The sequence below is a fragment of the Ictidomys tridecemlineatus genome, chromosome X, assembly GCF_052094955.1.
Source record: "Ictidomys tridecemlineatus isolate mIctTri1 chromosome X, mIctTri1.hap1, whole genome shotgun sequence".
NCBI lineage: Eukaryota > Metazoa > Chordata > Mammalia > Rodentia > Sciuridae > Ictidomys > Ictidomys tridecemlineatus.
Genome location: NC_135493.1, coordinates 18,525,863 through 18,543,127, shown reverse-complemented (window position 1 = coordinate 18,543,127; position 17,265 = coordinate 18,525,863). Strand labels below are relative to the sequence as shown.

Genomic DNA, 17,265 nt, shown 5'->3' with positions numbered 1-17,265 from the left:
TCTGTGGATGAGAAGGAACCTTAAATGTCATCTGATCTATGTCTCATACTGTGCTTGAATCACCAGCTTCCATGCTAAGTGTTGTTTGCCAATCAGGAAACTAACGGAGCATGTGGGTTGTGTTGTGACACATCCAGTGTGTTGCATATATAGCACTCACATATTGGAAAAATAAAGCCTGGTCATTGAGAACAATATGCAAGCCTTGTGTTAAGGCCACACTATTAATGCTGCATGACCTAAAAGAGCGAGTTCCAACAGCAATCACAGGTTTTTCCCTGTATTACATTTTCATTATATTGCTCATAAAATTGGTACACATCAGAAAAACTGGGTGTTAAGAATTTTTTGGTTTCTCCCTTCAAATTCATTTAATGAATCTTTCTTAATACTTTCTTACATTTTTAATAAATGGCACCTACAGTCATAGCTTTTTTTTTTTTGAAATTGAGGGAGAAACATACAGAATGGCACATCTAGCTTAGTTTTAATTTAAAACTTCTAAAAATGTCAAAGTTCATCCCCTTTAGGTTTCAAAATGTTGCAGGCCAAACAAGCATGAAGACACTGAACGTTCTATGGAAAAAGTAAAACATTCTTACAGTTCCTTGTACAGGCCAGGAGTTTAGCAGTTGATATAGCTACATAAAATATAGCCACTCACAGTATAAGAGAAATGAATGATTCCATGTAGAGGAGACTGATTTGAAGCTAATATGAACACCACCATGGAGTTTACACTTATTCTCACAACTCACAGTCTATCTGGGAAAATCTTAAGAGTGTGTGAATTTAAGTTAGTTTGTACTTTAAAAAAGCAGCTTGGTGCTATCTGCATACTAAATCCTAATTCATTTCATCATTCTGAAATTTTATTTCCTTCACATTTTAAAAGAGTCTTTAATGTGGACATATAAGTTACAAATATAAAAATCATTTGAATGGACATGTGGTTAATAAATGCTTGAGAAATTCTATAAAACTGATATAATAAACTAAAACCTCACAATTTAATCTCTCTAAATGGCTATACAATTTGACAAGTATGTACTGAGTGGATATTATGGGCTCAAATCAAAGCATACAGTTTAACCATGCATCTCAACCTTCCTTCTGCCCAATCAGACTACAATGAAAGTTTCTAGAAAGACAAATTTCCCCCATCCAATTCACCTTTACTAAACCACCACTTTCCACATATGGTTTATGAGTGCACCAGAGATTTAAAAAACATCTATAAAATTCTTAATCCTTGGGCTAGGGATATAGCTCAGCTGGTAGAATATTTTTCTTACATGTACAAGGCACTAGGTTCAATTCCCAGCATCCCCCCAAAATTTTTTTCTTAATCCTTTATTTCATGTAGAAAGTTCTTAAATATTCATCTCTTTTGCCTATGAGAGTCAACAGAACAAAAATGATGGGATCCAAAAGTCTCAGACTGATTTTTCCTTAGATTTATTTTCACTAGCACTGTTAAATGGGACTTTTTGGCCTATACTTTCTGTCTGAAAGGATACCTCACATGGATGGCACACATAATTTAAATTATAAAATCTATACTGATTAGGTACAATGTCAGTCAGAGTTTAATAATTTCTTATTAAAGAAAAAAATATATATTTCCTTTCAATTAAATTAGCAGTTCCCATATGTTCTTGCATAATACTTTCATATCCTTGCTCCCTCACCCCTTTTGTTTCCATGATATTTCCTTCTACAGTGAAGAATGGACCATGAATTAGATGTTCAGGTCCTGGTGCACAGCCATCAATACCACTTCCTCAACCACAGTGTTGCTCATCTCCATTCCCACCCTGCATTACATTCTAACTGCTAAATAAAAGCTGCCTAGTCCAAGACACCTAGCAATCTTCCTTCATAATCATTATGCCTGAAACCAATTATAATGTATATGGTGGATAAGAGAACCAGCCAAGAATAGTGTAAACCAGAGTAACACACATTTCAGAAGCCAAGCTAATTGGAAGTTAGATCTCCCTTGCAGCTGTTGAGTGTATTCATGAAAAAAAAATGCTGCTCAAAGAGTCTGATTTAAGTGAAAGTAAGTCAAGAAGGAGGTGTTTAACGAGCATTTGAGAGATAGTGTCTGTGATCAGGGTTTATTCACTCTTCAATTTTCAGTTTGGAGGCATAAGTATATGTGTTCTGAAGATCAAGCAGCTGCCATTCCTTGAGCTCATGAATGGTCACTTAACACTAGAAAGGAAATAAGCACAATAACATGCTGTGAATCTGAAGCAGCATGACACAGTGGGGAAAGCACAAGATTCTTACTTGGAGCTGTGTGACCACAGTTGGGTAAAAGGACAAACTTCTCTGAGTCTATACTGCCCTATCCACAAAATAGGGATATTAACTAATGCCTGGCATGAAGTAGATGTTCAATATGTAAACACTGCTAGAAGTACAGGAAATAATGTGTTGCAACCCTTTGAATTTCTTTATAGGAACAATCATTTTTAAAAATAATCTTTTAAGACTGGTTTTTATCTTTCCTAGTAGAGTCAAACATAATCCATCAGGGGAAATAAATGAAGCTCAAAGCTGCTGGAGGTCTGCTGAGAAGACCTAAGGCCTTATAAAACTGAGACCTGTTTATCCCAAAGGAAATGTTTAATGGCTCTACCTTACAAGGCTGTGAAGTGTCCCAGACATCTAAGAGGGTGGGAACAACTACTGAGTGAAAAATAAGGAATGGAGAAACCTCAATTCTGGAAAGACAGCTTACATTACATTAAAAGAAAGAACACCATACACAGCATACACATGTAAAAATTAAGAAGTAGCCATCAGATCAATTCTCACCCCCTCCTTCAATGTATTACATTTGCATATTACCTTGTTTGTCAAAAGACTGCTAGATACAAAGACTGAGTTAGGGGACTGTTAAGTATTTTCTAGCTTTAAAATATAATTATTCTTAGTAGAAGCAGTACTGATTTAACATGGGAAAAACTAGAGTGAAAAGACAAAACTTCTCCATACAAATTTTTTCTATGTAAATATCCTGTCTTTTAAAAAAGAAGAAGAACATCGTGTACTTCTGAACGTCCATCGGCAGCCACTTGTCTTGCATCAAATAAACATTCAAAATTCTTCAAAAAGGTCAAAGGACCTCCAGTTCTGCTATTAAATGCCATTAGTTACTTTTTTTTAATAAACAATTGGCTAGCCATTGATTAACGAGCTAGAATGTATTCTAGAATCAACCTGTGACCTTAGAGACTGGAAACCTTTTGTATTCAATCCATTTGCTTGGTGCTATTAACTACCACCTTGTATTTACATTATTAGGAAGTTGCCTTTTACATACAAGGATTAATTTCCCCTTTACTATAAATGCTGTTTTTCATAGCCCTGGAGTGGCATGTAAACATTAAGTCACCATATCAACAAAATTCCTAAGAAAAGAAGCCTCTTTGTAAATGCTACAAATCATACTTTTCAAACCGTTAATATAAGGGAGTTATACTCAGCTATTCTTTCACCCAATATCAAATATCTAATGAAGAACAGCTAATACAGGCATCTACAAAAGTAAAGGGGAAAGAAGAATCAGAAAGCATTTTACTAAGAAACTGAAACTTTGGTTTATAATCTCCTCTTCTGACTTGCATTTTGGGGAGTGTGTGAAAGCTTTTAACAAGCACTTTCCTCTATCATGGCATAATCTCACTCCTCAAGAGTGCCTGATAAAGTACGGTGTGCCAAAAGGTCACATAGTCAACTAATGTTTATCAGTGGAGAGAAAATTAATAGGTTGCTCCTAGGTTGACAGGCCAATTGCCAGCTGTGGACCTCATTAGGGATTGTTCGCATATCAAAGTTTGCTAGGAGATCTTGCAAAAGTAGGATCACCCTTCTTTTCCAAGGTTAATTTTATTCCTTGAAAGCATTTTGAGTGCCTCAGCTCTAAGGGGAAAGTACAATGTTTGTATCTCCCAGCTCCTATCTTTGGCTAACATGGCCAGGGACACAGGCTTAGTACTGTGTACTCAGTACTTTTGCTGGGCATCATTCCATTTTATGAAGGTCACTTCCGTCACCAACTAAGCAATTTACTTAAGGACTTCCATAGCTGTGATGTATATATGTAAATCACACACACACACTAACACTTTCTTTAACAATTCCTCTGTTGACAGACATTTAGTTTGATTCCATATTCTGGCTACTGTGAACAATACAGCAATAAACACTAGAAGGTAAGTATCTTTTAAATATGTTGATTTCAATTCCTTTGGACATACCCATCACCACAATTGAACCAGCTAATAGTAGACTTGCTTTCAAGTAATAGAACCAATAACAACAGAGCCCAGGAAACCCCCAACATATGATAGGGGCTTCTATTCCCATTGTAGCAGTAATCACAGAGTGTGTACCCCATGTACCCTACTATCTATACCATTCCTGCCTAAACCACCAGAGGAAGCCCATTCTTGCAAGAACTACAGAGAAAGAGAGTCCCTCAAGCTCTAACACAGTATATCAAAACTCACCAATCACAGTCAAAGAAGTTTATGATAAAGTCAATACAACACAACAAACTGACAAAAAAACTTTACTAAGAAGTCATTCACATAAAAGTGGAAGAGACATACATCCCAACACATGCAAATTACAACACAGACACACAAGAAGTATGGAAAAAAAAAAAACAGGTGCTCCGACACCTCCTAAAGTTCCTAAGTCTCTAATAAATGGATGACAAAGATATTAAAAGGAAGAAATGCTAGAAAAAAATAATGATTTTTATAAAGCATGATAAAATATAAGAAAATACAAATAAACTACTAAATGAATTCAGGAAGACAATGCAAGATATGAATGAGCACTTTAATAAAGAGAAATTTAGGGGAGAAAAAAGTCTTAGAAATGAAAAGCTCAGTAAATCAGATTAAAAACTCAGTTGAAAACCTCACAATATACTAGATCAAGTAGAAGAAAGAATCAGGCTTGAAAATAAAGTTGATGAATCACCACATTCAGAACACAACAAAGAAAAAATAAGAATAATGAACAGAACACAGAAAATCTCTGAAACATTATTAAAAGATCAAGTGTCCAAATATTTGGCAAAAGAACTACATAATGAGGATACAGAAAATCTATGAAGTGAAATAATGGCAGAAAATATCCCAAATCTTGGGAAATAGGTGCTGGGGATATAGTTCAGTGCTAGAGTGCTTGCCTAGCATGCATGAGGCTCTGGGCTCAATCCCTGATACACATACACAGAACCCCAAGTAGAAATAACCATAAAAGAACCTCTATAATTTATGATTATATTATAGATTGCAAAAATTATAATATAGAGCAAAAATATTAAAAGCTACAAAAGAGAAGCACCAAGTCATATTTGTAAGTAAACACACAAGAATAACAGCAGATTTCTCACCAGAAACTCTACAGGTTAGGAGAGCATGGAATTGTGTACTTCAAGGCCTGAAAGAAAGCAAATGGAACCAATATACCCAGTAAGACTATCCTTCAGGATCAAAAAAAGAGAGAGAGAGAGAACAAGAAAAATAAAGAACTTCCACCGGGTGTGGTGGCACATGCCTATAATTCCAATGGTTGAAGAGGCTAAGGCAGGACGATCACAAGCTCAAAGCTAGCCTCAGCAATTTAGCAAGGCCCTAAGCAACTTAGCGAGACCATGTCTCAAAGTAAAAAATATAAAAAGAGTTGGAGATGTGGCTCAGTGGGTTCAATCCCTGGTACCAAAAGGGGGAAAAACCTTCCAAATCAAGCATCAACTAAAGAAATGCATGACAATTAGGTCACCATTACAGAAGATACTTAAGGGAATCCTTAATCCAGAAGAAGAAATAAGATTAACATAAAAAAGAGCACAAAAGAGAAATAAAGAAGAGCAGAAACACAAATGAGAAACAGTAAAGAATCACACATTATCAATATAGCATAAAACTGGAAGAAATAAACAGAGTACTCAAAAGAACCAGAAGAAAAATCAACAAAGTGATGAGAACAACTATATATCTTTCAAAATAACCTTGAACATGTGTGTATATATGCATATTATGTGTATCTGGTGCTGGAATCCAACCCAAGACCTTGTGCATGCTAGGCTAGTGTTCTGCTGATAATATACATCCCTAGGCCAACAATGAATGTAAATTACAATGGATAACTACTCAAATTCAAAGAATCATTAGGGAATATTTTGAACATTTATATGCCATGAAATTGGAAAATCTAGAAGAAATGGAAAAATTTCTGGAAACATGACATATCCAAATAGAGTCAAGAGTAAATAAAAAAACAAAAGAGGTCAATAACAGGTAATGAAATTGAAGCAGTAAAAGAAGTCTCCCAAAAAAGAAAAGCCTAGGATTGAAGGGATTCAGTGCTGAACTTTACTACTCTTAAAGGAGAAGTGATACCAATGTTTTTGAAACTATTCCACAAAATAGAGAAGGAACCCTTGTAAACTCATTCTACAAAGTTAATATTACCCACTAAAACCTGACAATTGCACAATATAAAAGAAAATTATAGACCAATATCCCTGATGAACATAGATGCAAAAATCTTCTACAAAATATTTGCAAATTGAATTCAACAGTATATTAAAAAGAACATGTATCATGACCAAGGTAGTTTTACCATATGGATACAAGGATGGTTTGACATACATAAATCAATAAATATAGTACATCATATAAACAAAGTCAAGAGAAAACAATCATAGTCATCTTAATCGATGCAGAAACCACCTTTGATGGATGAAGTTCAACATCACTTCATTTTGAAGCCCTGAATAAATTAAGTGCAGAAGGATCATACATCAACATAATGAAGCCCACATATAACAAACCTATAGCCAATATCATTCTGAATGGGGAAAATGATTTTCTGTAAAACCAGGAAAAAGTCAAGGTGGCCACACTCATGATTCTTATGCTATATTGTACAGAAATTTTAGCCAGATTACTTAAGCAAGAGAAAAAAAGGGCTACAAATAGGAAAAGAGGAAGTCAAATTATTCCTTTTTGCTGCTGATGAAATTCTATTCTTAGAAAACCCCAAAGACTGCACCACAGGACTCTTGATCAGATAAGCCAATTCATTGAAGTAGAAAGTTCCCCCAAATAAACAGCTTTTCTATATAACCAATAATGATCTCACTAAGAAAAAAAAATCAGGGAACCAATCCCATTCACAATAGCCTCAAAAATGTAGAAATAAACCTAATAAAGGGAGAAATAATAAATTATAAAAAGTCTCAATGTAAGACCTGAAACAGTGAAACATCTAGAAAAAAATATAGGGGAAACATCCCAAGATATTGCTACAGGCAACAATTTCCTAAATAGGACCCCAATAGATCAGAAAAATAAAGCAGGAATTAACAAATGAGATGACATGAAATTGAAGCTTCTGCTTAGCAAAGGAAACAATCACCAGAATGCAGAGACAGCCTTAGGAATGGGAGAAAGTCCTTTTTCCCCCTAGTATGGGGGATTGCTCAGCCACTGAGATACAGCCAGAGCCCTTTTCACTTTCTGAGACAGAGTCTCACTAAATTGCTGGCCTTGAACTTGCAATCCTCCTGCCTCAGGCTCCTGAGTCACCTGGATTACATATGTGTGCCACTGAGCTCATCCAGAAAGGGAGAAAATCTTAGCTACTCATCTGGCAGAGGATGAAAACAACAAAACAACAAGTCAGTCAGTCAATAAATGGGCAAATTATCTGAACAGACACTTCTCAACAGAAGTAAAAATGGCCAATAAATATACGAAAAAAATGCTCAATATCTTTAATATTGGAGAAATGCACAATAAGGGAAAAGGTAAAAACTGGAGAAAGGTACAATATGGCTTCTTCTTAGCTCAGTCATAAAGGCTACTATAAATAACAACAACAACAACAACAAATATTGATGAACATGTAGATAAAAAGGAAGTCTTATAAATTACTAGTGAGAATGTAAATTAGTACAGCCACCAAGGAAAAAAGCATGGAGGTTCCTCAAGAGACAAAAAGCAAACTACTATATGATCCAGTTATCCTATTCCTGGGTCTACCCAATTGCAATAAAATCAGCATACAAAAGAGATACCTGCACATCTATGTGTACTGCAGCACTATTCACAGTAACCAAGATGTGGCATCAGCCTAGATATCTGTCAAAATAAATGGATAAAGAGAATATGGAATATATGCACAATAGAGTATTATTTAGCCATAAAGAAGAACAATACGCTGTCATTTGTAGGAAAAAAAAATGGATGGAGCTGAAGGACATCATATTAAGTGAAACAAGCCAAACAGAAAGACAAGTATTACATGTTTTCACTCATATGTGGAAACAAAATAAAATAAAACAAAAAAAGATGACCTGAAAGAAGGGAGAAGGACATTGAGACTGGGTGAGAGGGGAGAGAAAAAGAAGGCAAAAGGAGGGTAAACACAATTAGGGTGCAACACATGCAAGTATGTAAATGTTACTTGACACCCATTAATTTGTACAATTAATGAATAAAAAATTAAAATAAATTATGGTGTCAAATATTTTTTAAAAACAGAATATAATATAGTTTTTAAAATACCCCTCCTTGTAATAAAACTGAAAAGTATGATATAAATTACCCATAATCCCATACTGAAAGAGAACAGCAATAGCTTATCAGATTTCCTTCCTGTTTTTTTCTTATAAAAACATCTTGTCACATGGGTGACATCATGCTATATTATTTATATCCTGTTCTCATGTAACACTGCTAACATTGATTAAAAATTCTTCAGAAACGTTATTTTCAATGATTACATTCTATGACATCTTAAGGACAGGTCAAAGTATAATACCTGCAGGGTGTTTACGCTTATTTTCAATTTTTCACTATAATAAATAATGCTGGGATAGCCGTGCTGTTAACACTCATCTCTATGCAGATATTTCTTTCCTTGGGATTCATATCCAGATGTAGAATTACTAAATCATTCAGACATATAGCCAAATTCGCTACCTGAAAATGTATGTTTGAGTCATATTTATTATAAGTGTTCTAACTGCTCTGCTAAGAGGATGGAGATATGGGTGGGGATAATAAATGAAAAGGAACTGAAGTGCAACTGGCTTGGGAAAATTCTCTAGGTCAAACAGTTCAATTCAGTGGTGGATTAAATAAGCCTTTTCTTTTTCAGGACAGACAAAATGCACAGAAAGGGGTGGGAAGAGATGAACAACAACATCCCAAACTCCCAGTCTAAAGCACAACAAACCAACAGAGTCAATAAAAGCAGTTCAGAGGAAACTCTACTATTGTATTTACTCTCCTGCAAACAGATTGGCAGTTTCTTGCTGATGTCACGACTTCTGAAAAAGTCCAAGCTAATTGCAGAGACCCAAAGAGTAAAAGTACTTTGGGCTCCAGAGGAGCTGCTCAAGGACTTTCAATCTGAGAGACAGCCAATGTTAGAGCCACAATTGGTCACACTTCAGATAACAACTCAAAAGGCAGAAAACCTTTGTCAATAGAGAAATGTGTGCATGTTGTCTGAGCTCTTGATTTGATTAAAGTAAGCTGGCAGTGGCTCATTCTCATCAAGATTCACAGAAAGAAAAGAATTAGCAAAAATACTGTTTTTTAGTCTCCTTCACATGGAAGGAAATGAAAATAGAATTGTAAAGGAAAGAGTAGCAGCACTTTCCAACTAAATTAAAGAGAATTAGCATGATCTGGAAGGAACACTGCATCTGCAGAGAGGCCAGGCAACCTCATGTCTTTCTCTATATTTTGGTGACTACTCAGCCTGTGAAATGCTGCTCACTACACTAAAGCAGAGGTTTAAAAAAGCAACAAGTCAAAAAAGTCTTAATAAACAAAATCTGAAGCACAGATTAACAACCAATCCATGTTATGCTATACATTTCTATGACACACTTATTTTGAGGACATCTTAGACATTTTTTCAACCTAAAAACCTCCCAGATGGTCTTCAGTAATTATAGCTGTGCAAAGGATAATAATACATCTTAAAAATACATATTTAAGTTCAGGGGTCTGAAAAATTCCACAAATTTTAGTTTGGCTGGTGACCATGAAGCTTACTTAGGTGGACATGTTTTGTCTTTTAAGGTGAGCGGACACCTCATTTCCACTGAGGTCCTTACTTTTACAGGACTATGAATTCAAATGCCTTCAACTCACTGAGCCCCCACACTGGGTTTCCTACTGGCTTAATGAAGTAATGGCCAATATGAACTACAGAAAAAAATTCAATCAGTAATTAAAATACATTCAGCTAAAAGTCTGAAGAGTGCTTCATTCCCTGCCTCTGTGAAATGATAGGCAATGGGGGCGGGCTTGAGGGCTTAAGAGAAGGGTAACCACTCTGGTTTACAGAGCCCATGTAGATAGATGGGATAGACAATTATTTCTTTTATGTGTGTTTTAAGCTAATTCAGAAAATTTCTACTATTATTCAAGTTAACAAGCTGCAGGCTCATGGGAGGGTTTCAAAGACCTGGTGAGAGTAGCTGAGGGTTAAGAAACGATAGAGCAAAAAGAGAGGGTACCATACAGATGGCTAATTAACATCTTGTAAGACCTTTCACTAAAGCAGCTGGTCTAGTTACATGTTTAAAAGATTGAGAGAATTTTTAGAATTGAAAGGGTTTTTAGAGAGCATCTAGCTCAACCCCCTCATTTTATGGATGGAAAAACTGAGACCCAGTTAATTGCCCCAGGTTGCAGAAGGTTCACTGCAGAACCAGTCTGACAATCCATTGTGTTCTGCCACCCATCCAAAGGTGCTAAATTTGCTCTGATGACAAATTAAAAAGAGTTTCTCCAGTAGACTAGTATCTGACAACATCTCTATTTTCTTCTTTTATCATGCAAAATATCTAGGAACAGTTTGATTCAGGGAGATATTTAGTAATAATACCTCTTCATAGTTGTTATATCATTTTATCATAAATTTCAGACATTTTAAATATAGCAACTTTAATCACCATAACTTATTTAGGTTTTTTATTTAATTATGCTACTTTAAAAAAATAATTACTCTTATAAAATCCCAGATATTTTGGGGTGAGTCCTTTTGCTGTGGTTCAAAACATGGATTATGCCTCACTTCTACTATTTCTATTCCTTTTACCAAGCAATTCTTCCTAACCCTCCTGAACTAAGTATTTGATTAACATATTCATGAGACAACTGACTCAGCTATGCTAATTAGAAATTCTACTATCAAAAACAAATTCCCAGAACTGGCCAACAGGGGGAGCAGTTAGCTCTGTCACTATCATGTTCTGGCTATATGTCTACAGCTTATGAACATGCTAAGGTAAACAGTGTACAAAAAAAGTTTATAATATAGAAAAACATTTAAGCAAGTCCTTAAACTCAGAGGTTCATATTTAGAACATAAGAAACCTGAGAATTCTGTTGGGTTGCGGGGGTAGGAGGACTACCAAAGGAAGCATTTCCTTGTACTTCACCCAGGTCTAAACATATATACACAAATACATGGTTTATAATTTAAAACCTGATTTGTAGACTGTATAGTAACCTAATAATTTGCAAATAATAGAAAATTTAAAGTATAAAACCAAAAAAAAAATAAACTCAGAGATATTTCTCAAATCCAATGACTATCAAACATGCCAGAAGCTGACACAAGAACACTGGCATGGGGTCAATGAAGGCAGACTGATGGAAAACTAGGGCAATGGGATGATTTCTAGAAACAGAAGGTTAATTGCCTATAAGCCTTATTTTTATTGAAACATGTATTTTTTTAAAAAAAAATTTTCTTGCCTTAGAAAGGAGGATTATCTCATAGGCATAGATAGATTTTGATGATATAGGAAGTTGTCTTAGCTCAGGGTTACCACTTGGAATTACACCATAGGTTAGACATCACTACAGATTCTCCATTGAAGTTGTCGCATCTGTTTCTGTGTGTCCTTTTGGCTATTTCCTCACTACAGATTCCTCATTACAGCTTTGTGCAACTTTTGCCCTATCTTGGTTCCCCATCTGCCATCTTGTTAGTCTGCCCAACTTCCTCTCCCATTCACATTACAGACCCGGGGTTTGGCTTTTATAATAGTTTAGACAATTCTTTGACCAAAAGCACCCACTCTTGGATTTCTGACCGTCAAGATATACCTAAAGCATTGAACTCAACATTCCTAGAACTTTACCCTTGAGAAGTGTTGGCAAGTCCTAATAGCCAGTCTTAAAAATCAGTCAGTCAATCCACGTAGCACCCATGAGAGGATTTTGGTTTGCTGGGTGCCAGTCAGGTTTTACCATTTAAAATTATTTTATCATCTCAAAAAATCTAACTTCCAGAAAATGTGTGAAGTATTCTAGCTCTGTTCTGATCTCCAAACCAAACACATTTCTGCAATGACTCTGTCAAAAAATTTAAACAATGCTCATTAAATTTATTGGATATGCCATATTTTAACTAGAAATCAGAAAAAACAAACTGAAGTTTCATAATCATTTCTCTTGATAAGTTCTAAAACTGATAAAGGCACAATTTTAACATATTTGTTAACTGTGAAGCATGGTAAGAAAGGGCAAGAGAAACCGTTTTTCTGTCCTTTTTAAAAACATATGCTAACACTTACTGATAGTTTCTCTGTATGGCTTTCCAAAAAAAACCCCTACACATTAGAATCATAGGAGTAGTGCTATAAAACTATGGAGATGGGGGAAGAATAGCTAAGCCAGCAGGCCCATAGGCTAGGACTGTGGGCTCCACTCCAGAGACATGTCTAACAAGAAATAGAGTGACTTGGAGAAGGTGTCCTTGGAACTTGGAAACAACTTTATCTCTACTGAACCATGCTGCCAAGAGGAGAGCCATTTCTAAAGAGCAGGATTTTTGTTTCCTTCTGAATTCCATTATGAAGCCTCCAACTGGTAATTTTTAAATCTCAAGTTTTTCAAAGATGACCATCTAATTATCCAAGTTTGCTCCCCAGAATAAAAGAGAACATTTAGGTTATTAGCTTGAATGAGAAATGCAAGTACATACCATTTTTCCCAACATAATTTAACAATAGTTTCATAATCGAGAGATAGAAGTGGTCTAATAGTGTATTCTGCCAATAACACCCATTTTCAAATGGGTGTTATTAAGATATTTCCACACAGCCTATGTGTAGGGAGGCTGGAGTGATAAGGAAGATATATAAATTTACTACCATCCATACAGGGAAAGGAAATAGAACTAATAAAAAGCACACTTTTGTATGCTTGAGAAAATGAGTAGGGTCACTGGTACATACTAAAATACACAGACAGTATTTTAGTTCAACTACATTATAGGTTAAATGTGCTGTTGTGGTCTAGCCTGGAAATTTAACTAACACTTATTAAATCAGTTATAAGTTTCAAATAACGAATCTCAAAGCCAACATTTGAAATACAACCTGTTCTATAGCTGGGGACTGTCTTATCAGCTATATCAAATCTAATTTAGTCTAACTTCTCACCATGGTAACGAGCCCTTTGCAGAAATACTCAAAGACATTTCACATCCAGAAAATTTGCCTTGTACTTCTTCACCACACATAATGTCAAGAAAAGCATGCTTCAAAGGTACTATGTAATTAGAATGGCCTTTAAAACAGGCACAAAGGAAATCATTCCTATTAAAATTAAATCTACTTCACAACAATCTTCATACTGAGTGAGTAGCACCAAAGAAAAGAATCCTGAGGTGTTTTGGACCTCATATTCTATTTTTAAAAGTCTGGTTTCTATAACATTGCTTCAGATCAGATTGAAGTACCTCTCATTTGGCTCATATTGGATATTTTTTCACTATTAAAGGAAAGTGTGCCTGTGAGAAGCCACGTCTGGCACAAGGGATTAGAACGGGCTCTGTTGTGGCTTTCCATGGAAAGAGTGTGCCAGACCCCTGCTAATAATGAAGCTGGGGAGGAAGCCTAGCTTAATGAAGACCATAGTATGGTAACCACCTCTTGGTTGCTTCTGCATGGACACTCAGGAGCTGAGCTTTAATCCTGTGTTCTGCAGAGTTTCTAGAATCCTACCTGTCTTTGAGGATCCATTTAATTTGAAGACCAGCATCTGTAGACTCTCTATGCCCACTTTGACAGTTTTCAGATGCCTGCTTTTTATTAGGAAGTTCTTTTTTTAATAAGTGACTTGCGCCAACACTATGCTGTATTTACCCAAGAAAATAAAGCATTTAAATTAAAGAAATCTATTTTTTGGTTTCTTGTGACTGTATTTCCACCATGACTACTATACAGATTCATGTGCATCCAAAATGATTCTAGCAATAAAGCTGCAGGGCTTACTTGCACCTGGAAGCCAACAAAAAGACCATCTTGAGATAAAACTTAAGCACCAAGGGAACAGAGGAGCTCTGAAAAAGCAATCATACAAATTGAACTGTCAGCTCTTAAGTGTGACTTGAATAACATACCATCAAACTTCTTGTAACGGGAAGCAAAGACGGCTTGCAAATGATTGCACTGTTCGCTGACCACACTTTTGAAATCATCTTTACTTTGCAGGCTGTACTTCTCCTCCATCTCTTGAGAGCAGCAGGTATAACCCTGGGGACAGATCTTCAAATGATCACCTGGAAGATCAAAAGTAGGACAGTCAGTCTCTATCATCATCCATCAAGTCCAAGAGGGAAGGGTTTGATTTAGGTGCATTCACGCTGCTGCTTTTCAGTCTGTGAGGTTTCTGCAGAGGCCTAGATATCATGTGTATTGAAAAAAATCTCATGATGCCTAAAAGCATTTATTTCCTTCTTGAAAACAATATAATAAAACTCACTCCAAAAGACCCAAGAGCCTTCCAATCAGGGAGACGGATAAACCACAGACCACTCAGTGTGACCAATAAAAGGAACAGCATTCATTATCAATCAAAGTCTCTTTTATGTATTTGCTGAGATTTTATGAAAAATACTATATAAATACAAAAATGAGACACGGTTTTTCTGGATTTTGGAGTTTATGTTCCAAAAGAGACAATATGTGATAATAGACAAAGACTGAGCAAATATATGAGCACAAGTTAAAATGGGGAAGTGAAGGGATTTGTACATTTCATGGAGTTGTCAGCACAGAGGAATTTGAGCAGGATAATCTGAGTCTATGATAAATCACAAAGAGGTGATAGTAAATGGCCCTTGATTTCAAGATTTCTGCCCAGCATCTATACAAATGTTAAAGACTATCTCACAATTCTGTATGGTGTAGCCACTCATCCCAATATAGACTAATAGATTCTAATAAATGCAAATCTTTCTATAGTGATGCAGCCCTAAAAGTCAAGGAAAATGTCAAAGACACATCACCTCACAGCAGCCCAAGCCATGAAGTACCTCCCTCCTTTACATCAACTGCATTATGCTTATAGTTTGTAGCTAAAGGTTTGGACAGGTTCTTTCTATATGCCCCAGAGTTCCCTCACTGTTCCTCCTGTCACAAAACAAAAATTGTGTTTTGAAGAGACAATGAGTCTCTCCTCACAGTAACTAATCAAAAATCAGCCCCAACAGCTGGACGTGGTGTGGTGGTGCATACCTGTAGTCCTGGATACTTGGAAGCTAAGGTAGGAGGATCACAAGTTTGAGGCTAGCCTCAGCAACTTAGAAAGACCCTGTCTCGAAATTTAAAAATAAATAAATAAAGAGGGTTGGGGGTGTGGCTCAGTGGTAGAGTTCCCCAGGTTCAGTCTTCAGTACCACAAAATTAAAATAAAATAAACAACACTAATTGGCATAGTATAATTTTGTACATGTTTACAAACATTCACTTTGACCATACCTTCTGCTATTGCTACCCATACTCCATGTAAGACAAAAGCGATTTGAAAAGAACCAAGATCTTAGAAATGTTAAGCCAGGTACAGTACTGCATGTCTGTTGTCCCAACTACTTGGAGACAAAGGCAAAAGGGTCACTTGTGCCCAGGACTTTGTGGCCAGCCTAGGACATGTAGCAAGACTCCACCTAAAGAAAATCTCAATAATGAGTTTACTGAAGACATATAAACCTGTCAATGGTAAGTGTGCTTAATAAATAAAGGGTTACAGAATGAAGAGCATATCTTTCAAACAACACTGACCATGTGGAACAAAATGGGACATAAACTGGCCATTACTGCCACTTGGTTGTGTGTACTTACACGAATTGGGCCTTCACCTAACATAGATGCCAAAGGAGCTCTGTGTCTGGGTGAGGGTATATCAGGAAAGATTAATTTGGCAACTTATTATAAGCAGATTACCAACAGTACTTATGCAAATAATTATAAAATCATATGTGTTCCACATCATTCTTACTTCTAACACAATAAGGGCAGGAGGAGAATAGAAGTGCAGTAAATTAGATAATAGGGAATGAGGAATAGAGGGGGACAGGAAAAGGAAAGACAGAGGAATGAATCCAACAGTTTCCCCATGTACATATATGAAAATACAATGAATCCTGTACATCCATAATAATGGGGTCCTAACTAGAATAAAATATATTCCATGCTTGAATAATTTTATCAAAATGGACTCTGCTGTCATGTATAACTAAAAAGAATGAATAAATTTTTTTAAGTAGGGAAAATGTTACTTCTAGAAACAATGAGTATTCAATATTAAAGGTTAATATTTGAATAAGTTCCCTATCCAGAAACTTCTAAGTTTCTTTTGGCATTTCTGAAAACTTTGGTCAACAGCTAATTCAACTAACTCTCCACCCCCACAAAAAAATTATATATATGAGAAAAATGTACTGTTTAGAGCTATGAAGTTACAGAATATCTCAGAACTCCTTGGTAAAAGACTTGGTAAAAGACCGGTTACTAAATCTCAGTTTTATGGACACACCTTTGTTACAACCAAAATAAAAGTCCCTCCTCTCTGGCTTAACAACTTTGCAGTAGGACTTTAGCCCAGGCCACATAATTAACAGGGAAATACCCAGTTGTCTCTTGGTTTCAGGGTTAAGAACATAAAACAATATCAAGGACTCCAAGCATATAGTGCTGTAGCTGTATTAAATAATAAATATCACACTCATATCCCACATAGAAAGTTAAACAGGATGCTCAGAATGAGAACTTAGCAATTAAAGTAAATTACTTCACAAAAGGGAGTAGATACTTTCTTAAGATTGTTACAGGCAACTGGCTGGGGTTGTGACTCACTGGCAGAGCCCTTGCCTAGCATGTGTGAGGCACTGGATTCGATTCTCAGCACC

General features: G+C 36.0%; 1 protein-coding gene across 1 annotated transcript in view; it reads right to left on the bottom strand.

Annotated features, from left to right (window-relative positions):
• Positions 1–17,265, bottom strand: part of Gpc4 (glypican 4) — a 111,911-nt gene that overhangs the window by 24,250 nt on the left and 70,396 nt on the right. Inside the window, exon 2 of the mRNA XM_005337689.5 lies at positions 14,479–14,637. Within this exon, the coding sequence (XP_005337746.1) occupies positions 14,479–14,637 (159 nt within the window). The remainder of the gene's footprint in view (positions 1–14,478; positions 14,638–17,265) is intronic.